Source organism: Phacochoerus africanus, chromosome 15, assembly GCF_016906955.1.
Source record: "Phacochoerus africanus isolate WHEZ1 chromosome 15, ROS_Pafr_v1, whole genome shotgun sequence".
NCBI lineage: Eukaryota > Metazoa > Chordata > Mammalia > Artiodactyla > Suidae > Phacochoerus > Phacochoerus africanus.
The window spans coordinates 50,848,640-50,865,816 of record NC_062558.1 but is presented as its reverse complement, the minus strand read 5'-3'; the positions used below and the strand labels follow the sequence as shown (position 1 = coordinate 50,865,816).

Sequence of the window (17,177 nt, the reverse complement as noted above, 5' to 3'; positions counted from 1 at the left end):
GTGAGAGCGTAGAGAAGACCAGTCGCCGAAGAGCGGCTCTCCTCCCAGCGCCCGGCGCCGCCCGGGCCCGGATCTGAGCGCCGGATGGCAGGGGCGCTGCTGGGAGAGGAGGGCGCGGCGGGCCGGTAGGGGGCGCGGCGGGGCTGTACCGGGTGGGGGACCCAGCCGCAAGCAGATGGCGGCGCCAGGCGCGGGGCCCGGGCCGGGGGCGCCACCAGGGCTGGAAGCGGCCCTACAGAAGCTGGCGCTGCGGCGGAAGAAGGTGCTGAGCGCCGAGGAGACGGAGCTGTTCGAGCTGGCTCAGGCTGCGGGCGGCGCCATGGACCCCGATGTGTTCAAGTGAGCGCGCGGCGGAGTCGGGTTTCGGGGTTCCGGGGGACTGACGGCCCGGGCGAGGAAGGCTCACCGTGCGCCGGGTCTGTTCTCTCTAGGATCCTGGTGGACCTGCTAAAGCTGAACGTGGCGCCCCTCGCCGTATTCCAGATGCTGAAGTCCATGTGCGCTGGGCAGCGGCTGGCGAGCGAGCCCCAAGACCCCGTGGCCGTGCCCCTGCCCACGACCAGCGTGCCTGAGACCCGAGGTCAGAGCTGGGCCTGGGCGGCGGGTGTAGGGCGGGAGCGGGAGGTGGGCAGTGCCTGGCACATCGGGGCTTGCTTAGCCCTGAGTAGCCAGGCTTTTCTGTTGTTTTTGTCCCGGGACTGCTCCAAGGGCTGGCCCTTTGGGCTCCTGTCCCCAGCTTCAACTTTGCTACCACCTTCGAGGATGCACATCCAGATCAGGTAGATGAGGATGGGTGGCCAAAGCAGACCAGGCCTCCTCTGGGACTTGTGTACACTGGCGTCTTGCCACCTCTGCATTCCTGTCTTCATCCCATGAACATGGAAACAAAGTGGCTTTGGTTCCTGTTCTCGTGGCACTTGTCGCCTCAACTGAAGAGGCCTTCCTGCGCCCCCTTGTCTGCACCCTACCTGGCCCAAGTCCTGCCCAGGAGTCCCGACAGCTAAGCTTCCATCCTTGGGGCTGCAGATGGACCTCAGTCTGGACCGTCATGGCTGAGGAATGAGCAAGTGCTGGTGACCAGGGTGACGTGGTGGAGCTCTTACTCTCCTTGCTTGTCACTTCTGCTCCCAATTTTTAGAAACCCTCTGAAAGGCAGCAGAACCTTGGCCAGAAACACCCTGAGAAGGGGCTGATACTGGGTGGAGGGGCAGTCAGGCCCTGTGGGTGGGAGCACCAGGGCCCCAGGCACTGTGCCCCCATTCTGAGAGGCCTTGAGTGCTGGAGTGCAGGCCTCCTCACTGATGTACACTGTCTGCTCTCTTTCTGTCTCTCTCCGACCTCCAGAGGCCTCCTTTCTCTCTGCCAAGAACTGTACCCCCCCTGCAAGGCCCTCCTTTTCCTCGGCCCGGCAGACTGCGGCCTCTCCGATTCTGCTCCACGGCCCAGCTGCCTCGCACTCGCCTCTCTCTCCAGGGCCCCCCGGTTCCCTCCGGTTCTCTTGCTGCCTGTTCTCTCCTTTTGAAGGTTGCGTTTATTAGTTTATCTCTGGGGGTTGGTGCTCTCTCCTGTTTCCACGGAAACTACCATGGCCCCCAGAAGGCTAGAGCAGCATTGAGCTGCAAGAGCAGGACCTGGCTGGCCATCCCACCATGCAGCTTAGTGACAGCAGTGATGGGCCCAACCTCCCTCTTCCCAGAGGCTAACTACCGGTGTGACTTGTGTGCTCTGCGGAGGTGCCCCGGCCCCAGGGGAGGACACCTGAGGGTCGGGGAAGGGACAGTTCGCGCTGTGGAGAGTAAAGCCTGAGGTGAGAGGGACACCTGCATTCTTAGTCACCCCCTGGACTTGCTGCCTGGGAGGTCAGACCATGGGTCCCTTCTCCTCCCTGGTTCCTGAGCTGGGGGTGCCCTCCAGGCACGGTGAGGCTGGAGGCCCAGAGCCAGCTGTCTGTGAGGGTGTGAGATCCCATGGGTGCCCATCCCCATATCACCCACCTTGCTGTTCCAGGTATGCTTGGAGCTTGGGCCAGGGGAGCAGAGGAGGGGCCGAGAGGCAGGAGGACTAAAGGCGAGTTTGCAGAGGGAGGGAAAGACCAGGGCAGAGAACTTCCATTGCTGCTCCTTGGCTTAGTGACTGGGTACCAGACCCACTCAGTGCTGAGGGCATAGTGGGGCTGCAAGGTGGACTGGCTCTTGGTCCAGTGAGGGAGATGGCCAGACAGACAGTGGCAAAGGCAGAGGCCAGTGCAGCCCATCCAATTGTGGAGGACAGCACTGGCTTAGCTAGTGCAGCAAGGGCTAAGCAGGGTGGGGGCAGGGCCTGAGCTGGGGCCTCGTGGGAGGGAGAGGGAGGAGGGTTTGGGCAGCAGGTGTGTTGGGTACAGGGCTGGGAGCACCACAGAGGGCTTGGAGGTGACAAAGCCCCAGGCCAGGGTCAGGAGAGGCATGGGGCGCTGGGCCCCACAGAGTTGTTTCTACTTGAGGGTCCTGCTGGGCTGGGCAGCCACCCACCCAAGTATGAGGACACAGAGCCCCTGGGGAGGTGCCCAGTGGGGATAGAAGGCAGGTGAAGGGCTGTGCAGAAAGAGGCAGAGGCCAGCCATGAGCTAGAGCTCTCTGGGGCTGCAGGTCATTGTCCACACAGACCTCTGGTCCCCTGGGTAATGGCAGGATCTTGGGTGGAAAAAGTAAGGAGCCTTGTCACAGTGAGTACTGATTGACTGGGGGGCACCTTGGTGGCCTAGGCTGCTGAGGGGTGGAATGGGAATGTTCAGGCCAATTGGCCTTGGGCTTCCCACAAAATTAGGGTGAGGTTGCTCCAGATCAAAGGCTGGAACCCACTTAAGGGCCTCGTCGTCCAGCACAGAGAGGTTGTTTCTGCTCCGAGTACAGTGGGGTGATGCTTGTCTCAGAGAGGACACAGTCTCTGAGTGAAGTTAGCTTCAGTTATGTGTTTTTTGTTGAAGTTGAGGGAAACCACACATTTTAAAAAGACCTGCAGTTCTCTTGTAGTTTAGTGGGTTAAGGATCCAGCGTGGTCGCTGCAGCAGCCTGGGTTTGGTCCCTGGTTCTGTGGCTCAGGAATTTCCACGTGTTGTGTGTGCAGCTAAAAAAAAAAAAAAAAAAAAAGTGCCCCAGAAAGGGGAAGGTGGAGTATGGTGTGCACACCACATGCCAGCACTGGCAGGCATTGGCACCAGATGGGAACAGACACCTCATCGATAATTTTCATGCTGATTATAGGCTGCAGTGATGTGTTGGGGTCTTTCGAGTAAATTAAAGTATTGAAGTTAATTTTCTGTTTCTTTCTTTTTAATGTGGCTCCTAGAAAGTTAAGGAGCCACAAGTGGCTTGCAGCCCATTTCTGGGGCTGTGTGCCTGGCAGGATCACAGGGCACATCCACTTGGGGTCACCTCCCCAGAAGCTCGGGCTAAGTGAAGGGTTAAAGTACATGTTTGCAGTCCACACTGTGCATCAGTCTATGTGTGTACATGTTTTAGAAGTGCTGATTGAGCTCCTGCTGTGTGCTATCCACCCGCCCGCCCTGGCCACCAGACCCTTCCAGCTGGCCTTGCAGACAGTGGGGCTGTGGTATTTTCTTTCCCTCTCAGTCCTCACCCACCTGTCTTCCTGCCCTTCTGCACACAATGTGCCTTCAGTGATATTTGGCCTTGGCAGCTGGCTGGCCTGTGGCTCCAGGAGGTGGCACACCCACCCCTCAGGAGAGAGTGCTCTGGGGCTTTGAATAGTTCTTCCTGCTCAGCTCTGTGGCAGAGCTTGCAGATGGCATGAGTGGGGAGCCAGGGGGCCATTCCAAAGGTAAATGGCAGAGTGGGTCCCATTGGGTCTGGGTGGCCCCCCAGCTTCAGGAGGCCCCTGAGTCACAGGTGGCCATGGGCTGGTGCATTTGGCGGTTTTGCTTCATTAGGGGGTTGTCCAACACCGAGTGTCCACAGCTGATTTTAGAGGTAGACGAGCAAGCCAGACTATTTTTAACATTCAATAACCTTGAATTCCCGTTATGATGCAGTGGAAACGAACCTGGATAGTATCCATGAGGATGTGGGTTCGATCCCTGGTCCTGCTCAGTGGCTCAAGAATCTGGAGTTGTTGAGCTGTGGTGTAGGTCACAGACATGGCTTGGGTCCTGCGTCGGTGTACTGTGGCACAGGCCAGCAGCTGTAGCTCTGATTTGACCCCTAGCCTGGGAGCTTCCATATGCTGTGGTGTGGTCCTAAAAAGAAAAAAAAAAAAAATTCAGTGACCTTTGTCAGTCTTTGACCCTTAAGAGGGCATCACTGGGAGCAGATCCCTACTGCTTGCCACCCCAGCCTGTGGTCACCTTGGCACAGTCTCAACCTTCCTTCCATGCCACATGACCCCTAATAACCCTGTCAGGAAGGAACTGGGGCCAGTGTGACTAGCTCCTAAAAGCTATGCTCAGGGGCCCCTAGGCATGCAGGGCCTGACTCACCCTGCCCAGCCTGGGGGAGTAGGGGTGGCCTAGGGAGGGCACTCATGTGATGGAAGACTGCGGCGAGGTGGGTCCTGTGCAGTCAGGTGACATTGGTTGGGACCAGAGCAGGGGCACCTGTGCCAAAGGAGATGTGGCTGGTGGTTCTCTCCATGCTTATTCAGGAAGCACTGGCAGGCAGAGTCAGCCCGGCTCACCCAGCTCCCACTACTGGCTGCTCCCTCTCGCCTCTGAAGCAAACCCATTCCTGCCATATCTTTGAATTACAAGGCTGGGAGCTCCAGGCTGGGGGTTCTGACCCCCTGCTCTCCAAGGAATAACATGCCAAAAGGGGTCTTAAGAAAGGCCAGCATTTCTCTAGTTGTTGAGATTAGAGAGCATGGCCTTGAGTCTCAAATGCAGGTCTTTGCTCTAAGAACTCGCCATTCCCCACTGCAGGCTACATGACAAGAACCAGCAAGGGCACGCGCCCTGGTCAGAACTGGGCCTGAGTGGGGAGGGTCTGTGGCCCAGGCACATTTGTCCCCCTGGATCCTCTCCATCTCACCAATACCATCACCCAGGCACGGCTGCAGATCTTCCCAGCTGTCTACACCAGACAGACTGAGGAGGGCAAGTTTCCGACGCAGGAGCAGCCCTGCTCCACCTGCATGTGACTGCCACGTGCTTCAGGGAGTGTCCCCCGCAGCTGAACCTCCACAGAAGCCTGATCACGGGACCGGGTGAAACACTGAATACCTGCGGGGTACTGAGGGGAGAGGGAGGAAAATGGATGAGGAAGGGCATGCCAGATCCAAATCCAAAAGCTTGACTAACCTGCTTCTGGTGTCATCAGTCTGAAGGGGTCAGATGGGGACAACCAGGAGGAGGAAGGGCCTGGGAGGGCAGTTGGGGTTGACAACCAGGGCTTCCTGCAGTCCGGCTGCCAGCCCAGGCTGCCCTCGGGCCTCCTGCCCTCTACCAGGCCATGTTCAGCTCCAGCCTCTGGGCTAGGAACATAACAGATGTGGAGTTCCCGTTGTGGCTCAGTGGGTTACGAACCTGACTAGTATCCATGAGGATGTGGGTTTGATCCCTGGCCTTACTCAGTGGGTTAAGGATCCAGCATTGCCATGAGCTGTGGTGTAGGTCACAGACACTGCTCAGATCCTGCATTGCTGTGGCACCTCCAATTCGACCCCTGGCCTGGGAACTTCCATATGCCACAGGTGCACCCCTAAAAAGAGGGGGGGAAAAAAAAGACACACTAGACATGACTGCTGCTCCTGTGCCCCAGACATTACATGCTGTGAGGCTGGCCTCTGCCCCTGTTGCTAACACCTGTGCTCTGTTTGCTCAGGGAGAAACAGAGGGAGCAGTGCTCTGGGTGGTGGCCCAGCGCTGGCAGAACGCAGCGGCCGGGAAGGATCCAGCCAGAGGATGCCCCGCCAGCCCAGTGCCACCAGGCTGCCCAAGGGGGGCGGGCCAGGGAAGAGCCCCACACGGAGCACCTGAGTGGGAGGCTCCCTATGTATACAGCCTGCCTCTTGTTTCCTCCCGTTGGAATAAACTTACTGAAAAACTGCAGGTCCATTAGAGGCATCTTCTGTCACCTTTTGAATACATTAAGGCACAAAGATTGAGAATTTAGGTTTAGAATCAGGTCCTTGCTATACCCCAGCTGAACGAACCAAGTGACCTCAACCTGTACCACCACCTCCTGGACCTCATTTTTGGGCCCGAGAGAAAAATGTCTGTACTACCAGGTCTCTGGATGAAGCAAAGGCCTAGCATGTTGAGGCCTCCCAGGGCTGTCAGTACCACAAGGGTTTGAGCATGGAGTGGGCGTAACCGAGAGCTTTTCACCTTCCATGGGATGTGCATGCCACGAGAATCCATTAACCCCCCTCCAAATGACCTGACCTGACACATTTTACCTGGTTTTACAGGTTTTGTGGACACCCCCCTTCCATAAACCTCAGCTTTTTCAAATTCCAGCAATAAGCTTTTATGCTGTAGTCCACATGTTCCATCAATAGAGAAGTCTGAAAAACATCAAATTCAATTGAAAAGCCTAACTCTTTTTCTAGAATTTGTCAAACTTTATATTTTTAAAACTTGAGGAGTTCCTGTCATGGCGCAGCGGAAACGAGTCCAACTAGGAACCATGAGGTTGCGGGTTTGATCCCTGGCCTCACTCAAGTGGGTTAAGGATCTGGCGTTGCCGTGATCTGTGGTGTAGGTCGCAGATGTGGCTCGGATCTGGCGTTGCTGTGGCTCTGATTCAACCCCTAGCCTGGGAACCTCCATATGCTGCAGGTGCAGCCCTAAAAAAAGACAAAAGACAAAAAAAAACCCAAAAAAACCACAAACTTGAATTGGAAACACTGACTCCTTCCCCAGTCATGTCACAGAAGCACCAGCTCCTCACATAAGCTTGGGCCCAGCCACACAGCAACACCACCTATGTAGCTAGACAGCTGTCCATGCAGCCCGGCAGGGATCTTCCCTGCCTCTGTGGGCAAAGAGTGCATTCCAGATGAGCACAAGACAGAGGTTTAATTCAGAAACTTTAATAGGTAAACACATCTGGAACATTACAGCGCCGGGTGAAAGGGGGGCCCCACCTTGCCTTCCCACTCAGTACTCCTCCCCCTCCTCAGCCTCTGCTTCTACCGAGTCCACGCCCACCTCTTCGTAATCTTTCTCCAGAGCCGCCAGGTCCTCCCGGGCCTCTGAGAACTCGCCCTCCTCCATGCCTTCCCCCACGTACCAGTGCACGAAGGCACGCTTGGCATACATGAGGTCGAACTTGTGGTCCAGGCGGGCCCAGGCCTCGGCAATGGCTGTGGTGTTGCTCAGCATGCACACGGCCCGCTGCACCTTGGCCAGGTCTCCCCCTGGGACCACCGTGGGGGGCTGGTAGTTGATGCCCACCTGCCGGAGAGGGGAAGAAAGCTTTCATCAAACACAGAAATGGCTGAGTTCATGGAAACAAGGCACAAAGATGCTTGCTGGCAACCTGGGGGAGGCTGGGTGCACCCTGCACCCTGCTTGGTGCCAGTTTCCAGACAAGGAAAGCAGGGAAAAGGAGCCCTAGAGCCTGCTACCTGGTTCAACCCCAAGGTGGCAAAGGGGCTGTGTGCCAGGAACTGACATGTGATAGGTGCCCAGGTGAAAGGACTGTCTTCTCTGAGAAGGGACACTGCTTGGGATTCTTCACACATTATTTTCTCCAGAGGCTTTGACAAGATGGGAATTAATATCTGTGGCTGAAGCCTTTTCCCACCAGGCAGGTTCAGAGGACACAACTGTGGAGTCATGAGGCAGGGTCACATCCCCTGCTTTCCCACCAGACTGCGTAGCAGAGTGACAGGTACACTACCAGAGGTCCCAGACATTGCCACCACTACCACAGGACATGACCCACATGCGTGCTGTATGTGGGGGCAGAGGCGGTTCCTGCCCGAGGACAAAGGGGCAGGCAATCCAAGCAGCAAGTAAGGGATCACATAACCAGAGGTTTGGGCAGAAGATTCAGGGTCAACAAACTTTGTCTGCAAAGGCAAAATGGTACATTCTTGGCTGCTGGGCCATGGAGCCCGTCACAGCTACTCAACTGTGTCTTTGTAGCACAAGAGCAATGTGCCAGTGTGACAGTGTACCAGTGAACAAGGACAGCTATGTCACATGAAACTTCATTCACAAGAGTTGGTGACTGGGGCATTCCCATCGTGGCTCAATCGTGGTTGCAGATGTGGCTCGGATCTGGCATTGCTGTGGCTCTGGCGTAGGCCGGCGGCTACAGCTCCGATTAGACCCCTAGCCTGGGAACCTCCATATGCCGCGGGAGTGGCCCTAGAAAAGGCAAAAAGACCAAAAAAAAAAAAAAAAAGTTGGTGACTAGTCTGCCAGCTATGCTGACCCCTGGACTAGAAAGTCTGAGTTGGGAACCCAGCACCACAGAGAGGGTGAGAGCCAGCAGACACAAGAATAGTGAGGCTCAGGGAAGCGCAGCTCTGGTCCCAGAGGGAAAAAGCTGAGTGGGTTTAGGAATCAAGGATGGGAGCAAGGCTCTGTCCTGCACCCGGAAGGCTGCAGCAAGCTGCGTCTGCGGCCAACCCAGGCCACATGGCCACAGTGCCTCAAGGCTGCTACTTTGCCACAGAGATTCAGGACAGTTCTGCAACTCAGAAGCTCCACACAACATTTAAGTTGGATGTAATGTCTACCCGCTGATGGAATCAGGTGAATTTCAGAGATGGCAGTTTATAGTAATACCCTAAGTGCAAATATCCACGAGAGTTATCAAAGTGCACAGAAAATCCCTACACTTCCATTATAAGAACAATTACTACTAGAAGAAAAAACATACAAGAAAGAATATCTTCTTTATTTCTTCTTTTTTTTTCTTTTGTTTTGCTTTTTAGGGCCACACGTGAGGCATATAGAGGTTCCCAGGGTAGGGCTCGAATCAGAGCTACAGCCACTAGCCTACACCACAGCCACAGCAATGCAGTATCTGAACCAAGCCTGCCACTAACACCACAGCTCAAGACAACGGATCCTTAGCCTACTGACTGAGGCCAGGGATCAAACCCACGACCTCATGGTTCCTAGTTGGACTTGCTTCTGCCTCACTATGACTGGAACTCCTCTTTCTTCTTCTTCTTTTTTTTTTTTTTTGGCTTTTTAGGGCCACACTCAGCACATGGAAATTCCGAGGTTAGGGGTCAAATCGGAGCTACAGCTGCCAGCCTACGCCACAGCCACAGCCATGCAGGATCCAAGATGCATCTACAACCTACACCACAGCTCATGGCAACACCGGATCCTTAACCCACTTAGTGAGGCCAGGGATCAAACCCACATCCTCATGGATACTAGTCAGATTTATTTCCTACGTGCCAGTGCTGGAGGGGCTGTGGAGAAAAGGGAACCCTCCTGCACTGCTGGTGGGAATGTAAACTGGTACAGCCACTATGGAGAACAGTTTGGAGATACCTTAGAAATCTATACATAGAACTTCCATATGACCCCACAATCCCACTCTTGGGCATCTATCCGGACAAAACTCTACTTAGAAGAGACACGTGCACCCGCATGTTCATTGCAGCACTATTCACAATAGCCAAGACATGGAAACAACCCAAATGTCCATCGACAGAGGATTGGATTAGAAAGATGTGGTATATATACACAATGGAATACTACTCAGCCATAAAAAAAGAATGACATAATGCCATTTGCAGCAACGTGGATGGAACTAGAGAACCTCATACTAAGTGAAATGAGCCAGAAAGACAAAGACAAATACCATATGATATTACTTATAACTGGAATCTAATATCCAGCACAAATGAACATCTCCTCAGAAAAGAAAATCATGGACTTGGAGAAGAGACTTGTGGCTGCCTGATGGGAGGGGGAGGGAGTGGGAGGGATCGGGAGCTTGGGCTTATCAGACACAACTTAGAATAGATTTACAAGGAGATCCTGCTGAATAGCATTGAGAACTTTGTCTAGATACTCATGTTGCAACAGAAGAAAGGCTGGGGGAAAAATGTAATTGTAATGTATACATGTAAGGATAACCTGACCCCCTTGCTGTACAGTGGGAAAAAATAATAATAAATAATATTTCCTACGTGCCACAACAGGAGGTCTGGATGTGTTGTATCTCAGTCAACCTAGATTTCCACAACGCTGCTACCACCCAAACACTATTCCGGATAATTTCTGTAAACAGTACACTCCACAGATACATCCTGGGATGACTCAGGGAGTTGCAGAGACACCAGTGAATGAATTGTTCCAATGGCTAGTGGGCCCTGACAGAGCCCGGCTGTCTCGGAACAGGGGGCCATCTGCAAAGGGGCAGCACCCCACTCCAGGGTCTGCCCCCGGGGTTAAAGGTGAACGTTCGCTGCTGCCCAGCCTACCTTGAACCCAGTCGGGCACCAGTCCACAAACTGGATGGTGCGCTTGGTCTTGATGGTGGCGATGGCCGCGTTGACGTCTTTGGGAACCACGTCTCCCCTGTACAGCATGCAGCAGGCCATGTACTTGCCGTGGCGAGGGTCACACTTGACCATCTGGTTGGCTGGCTCGAAGCAGGCGTTGGTGATCTCGGCCACGGACAGCTGCTCGTGGTAGGCCTTCTCGGCTGAGATGACCGGGGCGTAGGTGGCCAGGGGGAAGTGGATGCGGGGGTAGGGGACCAGGTTGGTCTGGAACTCTGTCAGGTCCACGTTGAGGGCCCCGTCGAAGCGCAGGGAGGCTGTGATGGAGGACACGATCTGCCCGATCAGACGATTGAGGTTGGTGTAGGTGGGCCGCTCGATGTCCAGGTTGCGCCGACAGATGTCGTAGATGGCCTCGTTGTCCACCATGAAGGCGCAGTCCGAGTGCTCCAGGGTCGTGTGCGTGGTCAGGATGGAGTTGTAGGGCTCCACCACGGCCGTGGAGACCTGGGGAGCCGGGTAAATGGCGAACTCCAGCTTGGACTTCTTGCCGTAGTCCACCGAGAGCCGCTCCATGAGCAGAGACGCGAAGCCCGAGCCGGTACCGCCCCCGAAGCTGTGGAAGATGAGGAAGCCCTGCAGCCCCGTGCACAGGTCCGCCTGCGGGAGAGCAGAGGCCGTGGGTCCACACCCGCCCAGGCCACGGCCACGGCCAGGCGCCCTCCTTGCCCCCGCAAGCTGACTCGGGTTCACGGTGTCCACAGGGAGCACAAGTCACCCTTAGAGGTCAGACACAGGGACGTGCCCCAGCCACACTGCGAAGGAAGGGCCTGGCGGGCCTCGTGGTGCTGCCAAGAGACGGGGAGGGAGAACACCCCAGGCAGGCCTGCCCTCCCGTCCGGGAAGCCTTGCCAGGGCCCTTCCTACCAGTTTGCGGATCCGATCCAGCACCAGGTCGACAATCTCCTTGCCGATGGTGTAGTGGCCTCTGGCATAATTGTTGGCTGCGTCTTCCTTCCCGGTGATCAGCTGCTCCGGGTGGAAGAGCTGCCTGTAGGTCCCCGTACGCACTTCATCTGCAAAGGACATGCGGGCCACGCTCTTGAGGGCGACTGCAGACTCGCCAGGACAGACAGGCCGGGCCCGTCCAGTTCTCTCGGGCACGGGCCGCTCCTTGGAGCCCGACAGCATCTCCCAGGGAGGCCTCCATGTGATCCGCATGCCTCATCTGCCATTTACGGCCCCGGGAAGGTAGAGCCTGACTGGACCCCAAAGGAGGGACACGCTCTCCCGCCCACACACAGGCGGTTCTGCACATGCCATGCTCCGTCCAGGGCATCGCTGAAAGGTCCCTGACACACGAGACAAGGCTGTGGCTTCTGCCAGCCGTGGAGATTCTGTCATCCCCCAAGTGGCCAGGAAAGCTGCTCTCTCTTTGCAGCTCCCCTTGGGAACTACCTTGGGCTTCTACTCTCAGCAACCTAGCCAAGGTGCTCTACTCACCTTTCTAAGTCCGAGACTCAGGCCAAACTCTCCTGCACCAGCCCGGAGACAGAGCAGGGGGGCCTGCACCACCACCTGTAGGCGGGGTGCACACGACCCCCTGACCGCCCGGGGTGGGGTGGTGGCTTGGGCAGCCTGTCTTACAGCTGGCAAAGCAGCTTTTTTCTGTATAGATTTCCCTAAATTAGGAACCTGAGCCCCACATTTCAAGCACTGACCTTTCAGTTGCTCGGCCAACGTGGCCCCGGGCAAGCACACATGCCTCCGTCCTCTCCACAGAGGGACCCAAAGGAGCTTACATGGGCTCTCGAGGCTCTCCCATCCCCCAGCAGAGCCGCCCAATGGGCCGAGCACCTACCGACCACGGTGGGCTCCAGGTCCACAAACACGGCTCTGGGCACGTGCTTGCCGGCCCCAGTCTCACTGAAGAACGTGTTGAACGAGTCGTCCCCACCGCCGATGGTTTTGTCACTGGGCATCTGACCATCGGGCTGAATTCCATGTTCAAGGCAGTACAGCTCCCAGCAGGCATTGCCGATCTGAACCCCTGCCTGCCCCACGTGGATAGAGATGCACTCGCGCTGGGGACCAGAACATATGTGTGAGGCCCCTGTCTGCATGGCAGTTGTCACTGCAAATAAGACCCACTATCTTGGAGTTCCCTATTGGATCGGCAGGTGAAGGATGCAGTGTTGTCACTGCTTTGGCAGGAGTTTCATCCCTGGCCCGGAAACTTCTGCATGCCACGGGTGTGGCCAAAAAAACTTTTTTTTATAAAGAATAAAAATAAAACAATAAAATAGGTAATTTATTTTTGTGTGTGTCTTTTTAGGGCCACACCTGTGCCATATGGATATCCCAGCCTAGGGGTCTAATCAGAGTTGTAGCTGCCAGCCTACGCCAGAGCCACAGCAATGCCAGAACCAAGCCATGTCTGTGACCTACACCACAACTCACGGCAATGCCAGATCCTTAACCCACTGAGCAAGGCCAGGGATCAAACCTGCAACCTCATGGTTCCTAGTTGGATTGGTTTCCACTGCACCATGACGGGAACTCCTAAAATGGGTAATTAAAAAAAAAAAAAAAACCTGACATCTTTTTTTTTTTTTCTTTTTAGGGCTTTACCTGTGGCACATGGACGTTCCCGGGCTACGGGTCCTCAGAGTGGGACCATGTGAGGCCAGCCCTAATGGCTGTCCTGAACCCACCTAAGGAAGCTTAGAAGCATCCTCAAAGGATAAGATCATCCCAGGAATATTCCAGAAATGTTAAACAAATCTCTTTAGGAAGAAGGTAAATCATACTAGATGGAAAATTGGAACTATACAAAGAAATAAAGAACAGTAAAACTGCTAAACATGTGGGCAAATATAAAAGCCTTTATATCATATTTTAAAAACATAATTGAATGTTACAACAAAACAGAATTCCCATCATGCTCAGTGGTAATGAACCAGACTAGAATCCATGAGGATGCAGGTTTGATCCCTGGCCTTGCTCAGTAGGTTGAAGATCTGGCATTGCTGTGAGCTGTGGTGTAGGTTGCAAATGCAGCTTGGATTCCAAGTTGCTGTGGTGTAGGCTGACAGCTGATACTCCGATTCAAGTCCTAGAACAGGAACTTCCATATGCCACAAGTGCAGCCCTAAAAATAAACAAACAAATAAACAAATAAAAGATTTACTGTGGGGTTTATTACTCATATAAAAGTAACATAAGACAAACAACAGCACAAAGGCCAAAAGGGGGAATGGAGGAATATTGCTGTGAGTGGCGTAACAGCACCTGACAGATGGGCTGGGATGAACTGAAAACGTGTGCTAGATCTCCAAAGGCAACCACTCAAAGAAGAAATGAAGTGGTGGAGCCAAGAAGTTAATAAAGCAGATGAAATGAAGTAATAAAAATTAGGGAGTTCCTGTCATGGTGCAGTGGAAAAGAATTCAACTAGGAACCATGAGGTTGTAGGATCAATCCCTGGCCTTGCTTGGATCTGGTGTTGCTGTGGCTCTGGTGTAGGCCGGCAGCTGTAGCTCTGATTTGACCCCTAGCCTGGCAAACTCCATATGCTGTGGATGTGGCCCTAAAAGCACAAAAGAGCAAAAAAGAAAAAGAAAAAAGAAAAAATCATAAAAATTAATCCAAAAGCAAGTAAAAAGAGGGAGAAAGGAACAAACAGATGGGCTAAATAGAAAACAAATAGCAATGTGCTAGATTTAAACTGAACCATAGTAATAACCACATTAAATGTCATTATAGGAGTTCCCGTTGTGGTGCAGTGGTTAACAAATCCAACTAGGAACCACAAGGTTGAGGGTTTGATCCCTGGCCTTGCTCAGTGGGTTAAGGATCTGGTGTTGCTGTGAGCTGTGGTATAGGTCACAAACGCTGCTCGGATCCCATGTTGCTGTGGTGTAGGCCGGCGGCTACAGCTCCGATTAGACCCCTAGCCTGGGAACCTCCATATGCCACGGGAGAGGCCCTAGAAAAGGCAAACAAACAAACAAACAAATAATGTCATTACAAATTAAATGCAAACACCTAATTAAAAGGCAGACTGTTTGAGAAAAAAGACCTAATGATACACTCACTACAAGAAGCGCAGGGATAGGTTAAAAAAGAATGCAGAAGGGCATATGAACCACCAGCATGCAGACCAGCCCCGGCCTGGGAGAGGGGAGGTGGTGAGCAGCTGGCATCCCTCCAGCAGGCTTGGAGAACATGTTCGCGACAGGGCAGCAGCATGGGAGAGGTGCTGGATCCAGTGGTGGACACTGCCCACTCAGTGGGAGCTTCTCCAGGAGCAGGAAGGTGGGCATGTTAACGAAAACCTTCAGTCCAGGGAGCATCCAGGCCATGCCTGGCCCCTAGCATCTCACCTACATGAGGCTGGAGAGCACAGCCAGGACCATCAGTGTTGCTTTCAAAGCAAAGAATTCTGCCAGGAAAAGAAGGTCATTTCAGAATGATAAAGGGGCCAATTCATCAGGAGGCATAATCTTTAATGGTTATGTATCATTACAGTCATAATGGCCAGTATGGTTATGTGTCATTACAGTCATAGTGGCCAGTTCTTCCAGACAAAGAACTTCAAGATATATTTTTAAAAAAATCCATAGAACCGAAAAGAGAAATTAATAACCCACAATTGAAATCTTCAACACTCTCGATAACTGACTGAACAACTAGACAGAAGCAGTGAGGAGAGAGAAGACCCAGACAACACTACCAACCACACAGACCCACCGGATATCACAGAGCACTCCCCCCACCACACCAAAGAGATCATATTCCCCACCTAGCACAAGACAGGTCTTGGTACATTTCAAGGAATTTAAGTAAGACTTTGATCATTAGTGGAGAAGGACAGCAGACTCCAGAGAGCCTGAAGTAGCCCTACACTGCCACCAGTCCCCACTGCCACCACACCCCTGCACAGCCAGGCCAAGACCCTCAGCCACCCCCACCCCAGCACTACCAACACCAAGCACATCACCAGGGCACAGGCCAACAAAGGTTTGGGGAACAGTTCTGATGTGCTTTCATCCACAGGAAGGTCACAAAGGAGGACGTCCCCGGGTACCCAACTGTCCCAGGAAATACCTGGCAGTAGGGGCATGGGGAAACCGGGCAACCTGATGCTGCAGAAGCAGAAAGGGTGCAGAGGCAATAAACGTGACAGGCCCTGGTGGAGTTCCATTGTGAGACAGGGACTATGTAGCCCACCATGACCACTGCAGGACAGGAGTGGTCTACCTCGCCAGGGTCCTCCACACAATGGCCAGAAATACCAGAACAGTAGAGAGTGGAAAAAGAGGAGTTCCTGCTGTGGTGCGACAGGATCCACAGTGTCTCTGGAGCATTGGAACACAGGTTCAATTCCTGGTCCAGCACAGTGGGTTAAGGATCTGGCATTGCCACAGCAGCAGTTCAGATATGATCCCTAGACCCAGGACTCCACATGCCAAAGGGCAGCCGAAAAGAAAAAAAAAAAAAAAAAAAGAAAGAGTGGGAAAAGAGCAAGGGATCCAAGAGCTTCCACAGGTGAGGCCCAACGGAGCTGCAGGCCATGAGCCCACCTCACCAGACACAGACCCGTGGGTGACAACAGAGGACTCGGCCCTCCTGAGCAGAAGAGGCGATGGAGGGGCCAACAACCAGGGTGTGGAGAATAAGGCAGACCAGCAAGACAGAATTGGTATTGGGTTATAGGCCTCAATTCCACTGGGGCCTCTTCACCATGAAAATAAAAATCAAGGTGAAACCTAATGGAAGCACCTACCTCTACTTCATTACAGATAGAGATGCCTAGAAAACCCCAAACCCTAAGATGGCCAAGGCAAAAACAGCTGATACACCAGCTGGGAATTCCTCCACTCCTGAGACTGAGCAGGGTGGGCAGAGCAAATGCCGGCCAACCGTCTCTACCACCATCCAGTTTAGTCATTCAACAAAAATGAAGGAATACTGGAGTTCCCACTGTGGCACAGTGGGTTAAGAACATGACTGCAGTGGCTCAGGTTGTTGTGGAGGTGCAGGTTCGATCTCCGGCCTGGCACAGTGAGTTAAAGGATCGGCATTGTCACAGCTGCAGTTCAGATATAATCCCTGGCCTGGGGAAATTCCAAATTGTGAGAGTGTGGCCATTAAAAAAAAAAAGAAGAAATGAACAAAAAGTAGAAGCTGAAGACCTTAAGTGCTTGACTGGATCACTAGAACCATCTGCATTACCTATGAAAGATGGGGTTTTATTATATTTACTTAAAGACTTATCTTTTTTAGTAATGAAAAACCTGTTTTTTGGTTGGTTTGGTTTTTTTTTTTTTTTGGTCTTTTTAGGGCTGCACCCAGGCATATGGAGGTTCTCAGGCTAGGGGTCAAATTGGAGCTGTAGACGCCAGCCCACATCAGAGGCACAGCAATGCTGGATCCAGGCTGTGTCTGCGATCTACACCAGAGTGCATGGCAACGCCGGATCCTTAACCCACTGAGCAAGGCCAAGGATCAAAACTGCAGCCTCATGGTTCCTAGTTGGATTCATTTCCGCTGCACAACTTGTTTTTTTTAAAAAGCCTGGGTCTTCTCAGAGTTCCTGTCGTGGCTCAGTGGTTAACAAATCCGACTGGGAACCATGAGGTTGCAGGTTCAATCCCTGGCCTTGCTCAGTGGGTTAAGGATCCAGCGTTGCCATGAGCTGTGGTGTAGGTCGCAGACGTGGCTCGGACCCTGCGTTGCTGTGGCTCTGGCGTAGGCTG

The 17,177-nt window shown here is 53.5% G+C and overlaps 2 protein-coding genes across 3 annotated transcripts; one reads left to right on the top strand and one right to left on the bottom strand.

The window, feature by feature from the left end:
* The first annotated feature begins 175 nt into the window (after window positions 1–175).
* Window positions 176–6,040, top strand: LOC125116643 (mitotic-spindle organizing protein 2B). Of its 2 annotated transcripts, XM_047762062.1 has the most exons (4): window positions 176–339; window positions 432–580; window positions 1,345–1,524; window positions 5,814–6,040. In XM_047762062.1, exons 1-4 carry the CDS (start codon window positions 176–178, stop codon window positions 5,966–5,968), a joined length of 648 nt encoding a protein of 215 aa, XP_047618018.1. In that variant the 3' UTR covers window positions 5,969–6,040. The 2 variants fall into 2 exon arrangements, with proteins under 2 accessions (XP_047618018.1, XP_047618019.1); XM_047762063.1 differs by lacking the exon at window positions 1,345–1,524.
* A 966-nt stretch (window positions 6,041–7,006) lies between these two features.
* On the bottom strand, window positions 7,007–12,568 carry LOC125116642 (tubulin alpha-3 chain-like). The gene is made up of 4 exons (XM_047762061.1): window positions 12,278–12,568; window positions 11,344–11,492; window positions 10,396–11,076; window positions 7,007–7,390 (listed from the first exon to the last, which is right to left on the bottom strand). The coding sequence occupies exons 1-4, from the start codon at window positions 12,537–12,539 to the stop codon at window positions 7,094–7,096; spliced, it is 1,389 nt and encodes a 462-aa protein (XP_047618017.1). The 5' UTR covers window positions 12,540–12,568; the 3' UTR covers window positions 7,007–7,093.
* Between the last annotated feature and the right edge of the window lie 4,609 nt (window positions 12,569–17,177).

Coding starts and splice junctions, on each gene's coding strand:
- LOC125116642 (XM_047762061.1), bottom strand. CDS start 12,539: ATGCAGACAGGGGCCTCACACATATGTTCTGGTCCCCAGCGCGAGTGC. Junction 11,493..12,277: donor CCTGGAGCCCACCGTGGTCG/GTAGGTGCTCGG, acceptor TGTCCTTTGCAG/ATGAAGTGCGTACGGGGACC. Junction 7,391..10,395: donor GGTGCCCGACTGGGTTCAAG/GTAGGCTGGGCA, acceptor CCTCTCCGGCAG/GTGGGCATCAACTACCAGCC.
- LOC125116643 (XM_047762062.1), top strand. CDS start 176: ATGGCGGCGCCAGGCGCGGGGCCCGGGCCGGGGGCGCCACCAGGGCTG. Junction 581..1,344: donor CAGCGTGCCTGAGACCCGAG/GTCAGAGCTGGG, acceptor TCCGACCTCCAG/AGGCCTCCTTTCTCTCTGCC. Junction 1,525..5,813: donor CCTGTTCTCTCCTTTTGAAG/GTTGCGTTTATT, acceptor CTGTTTGCTCAG/GGAGAAACAGAGGGAGCAGT.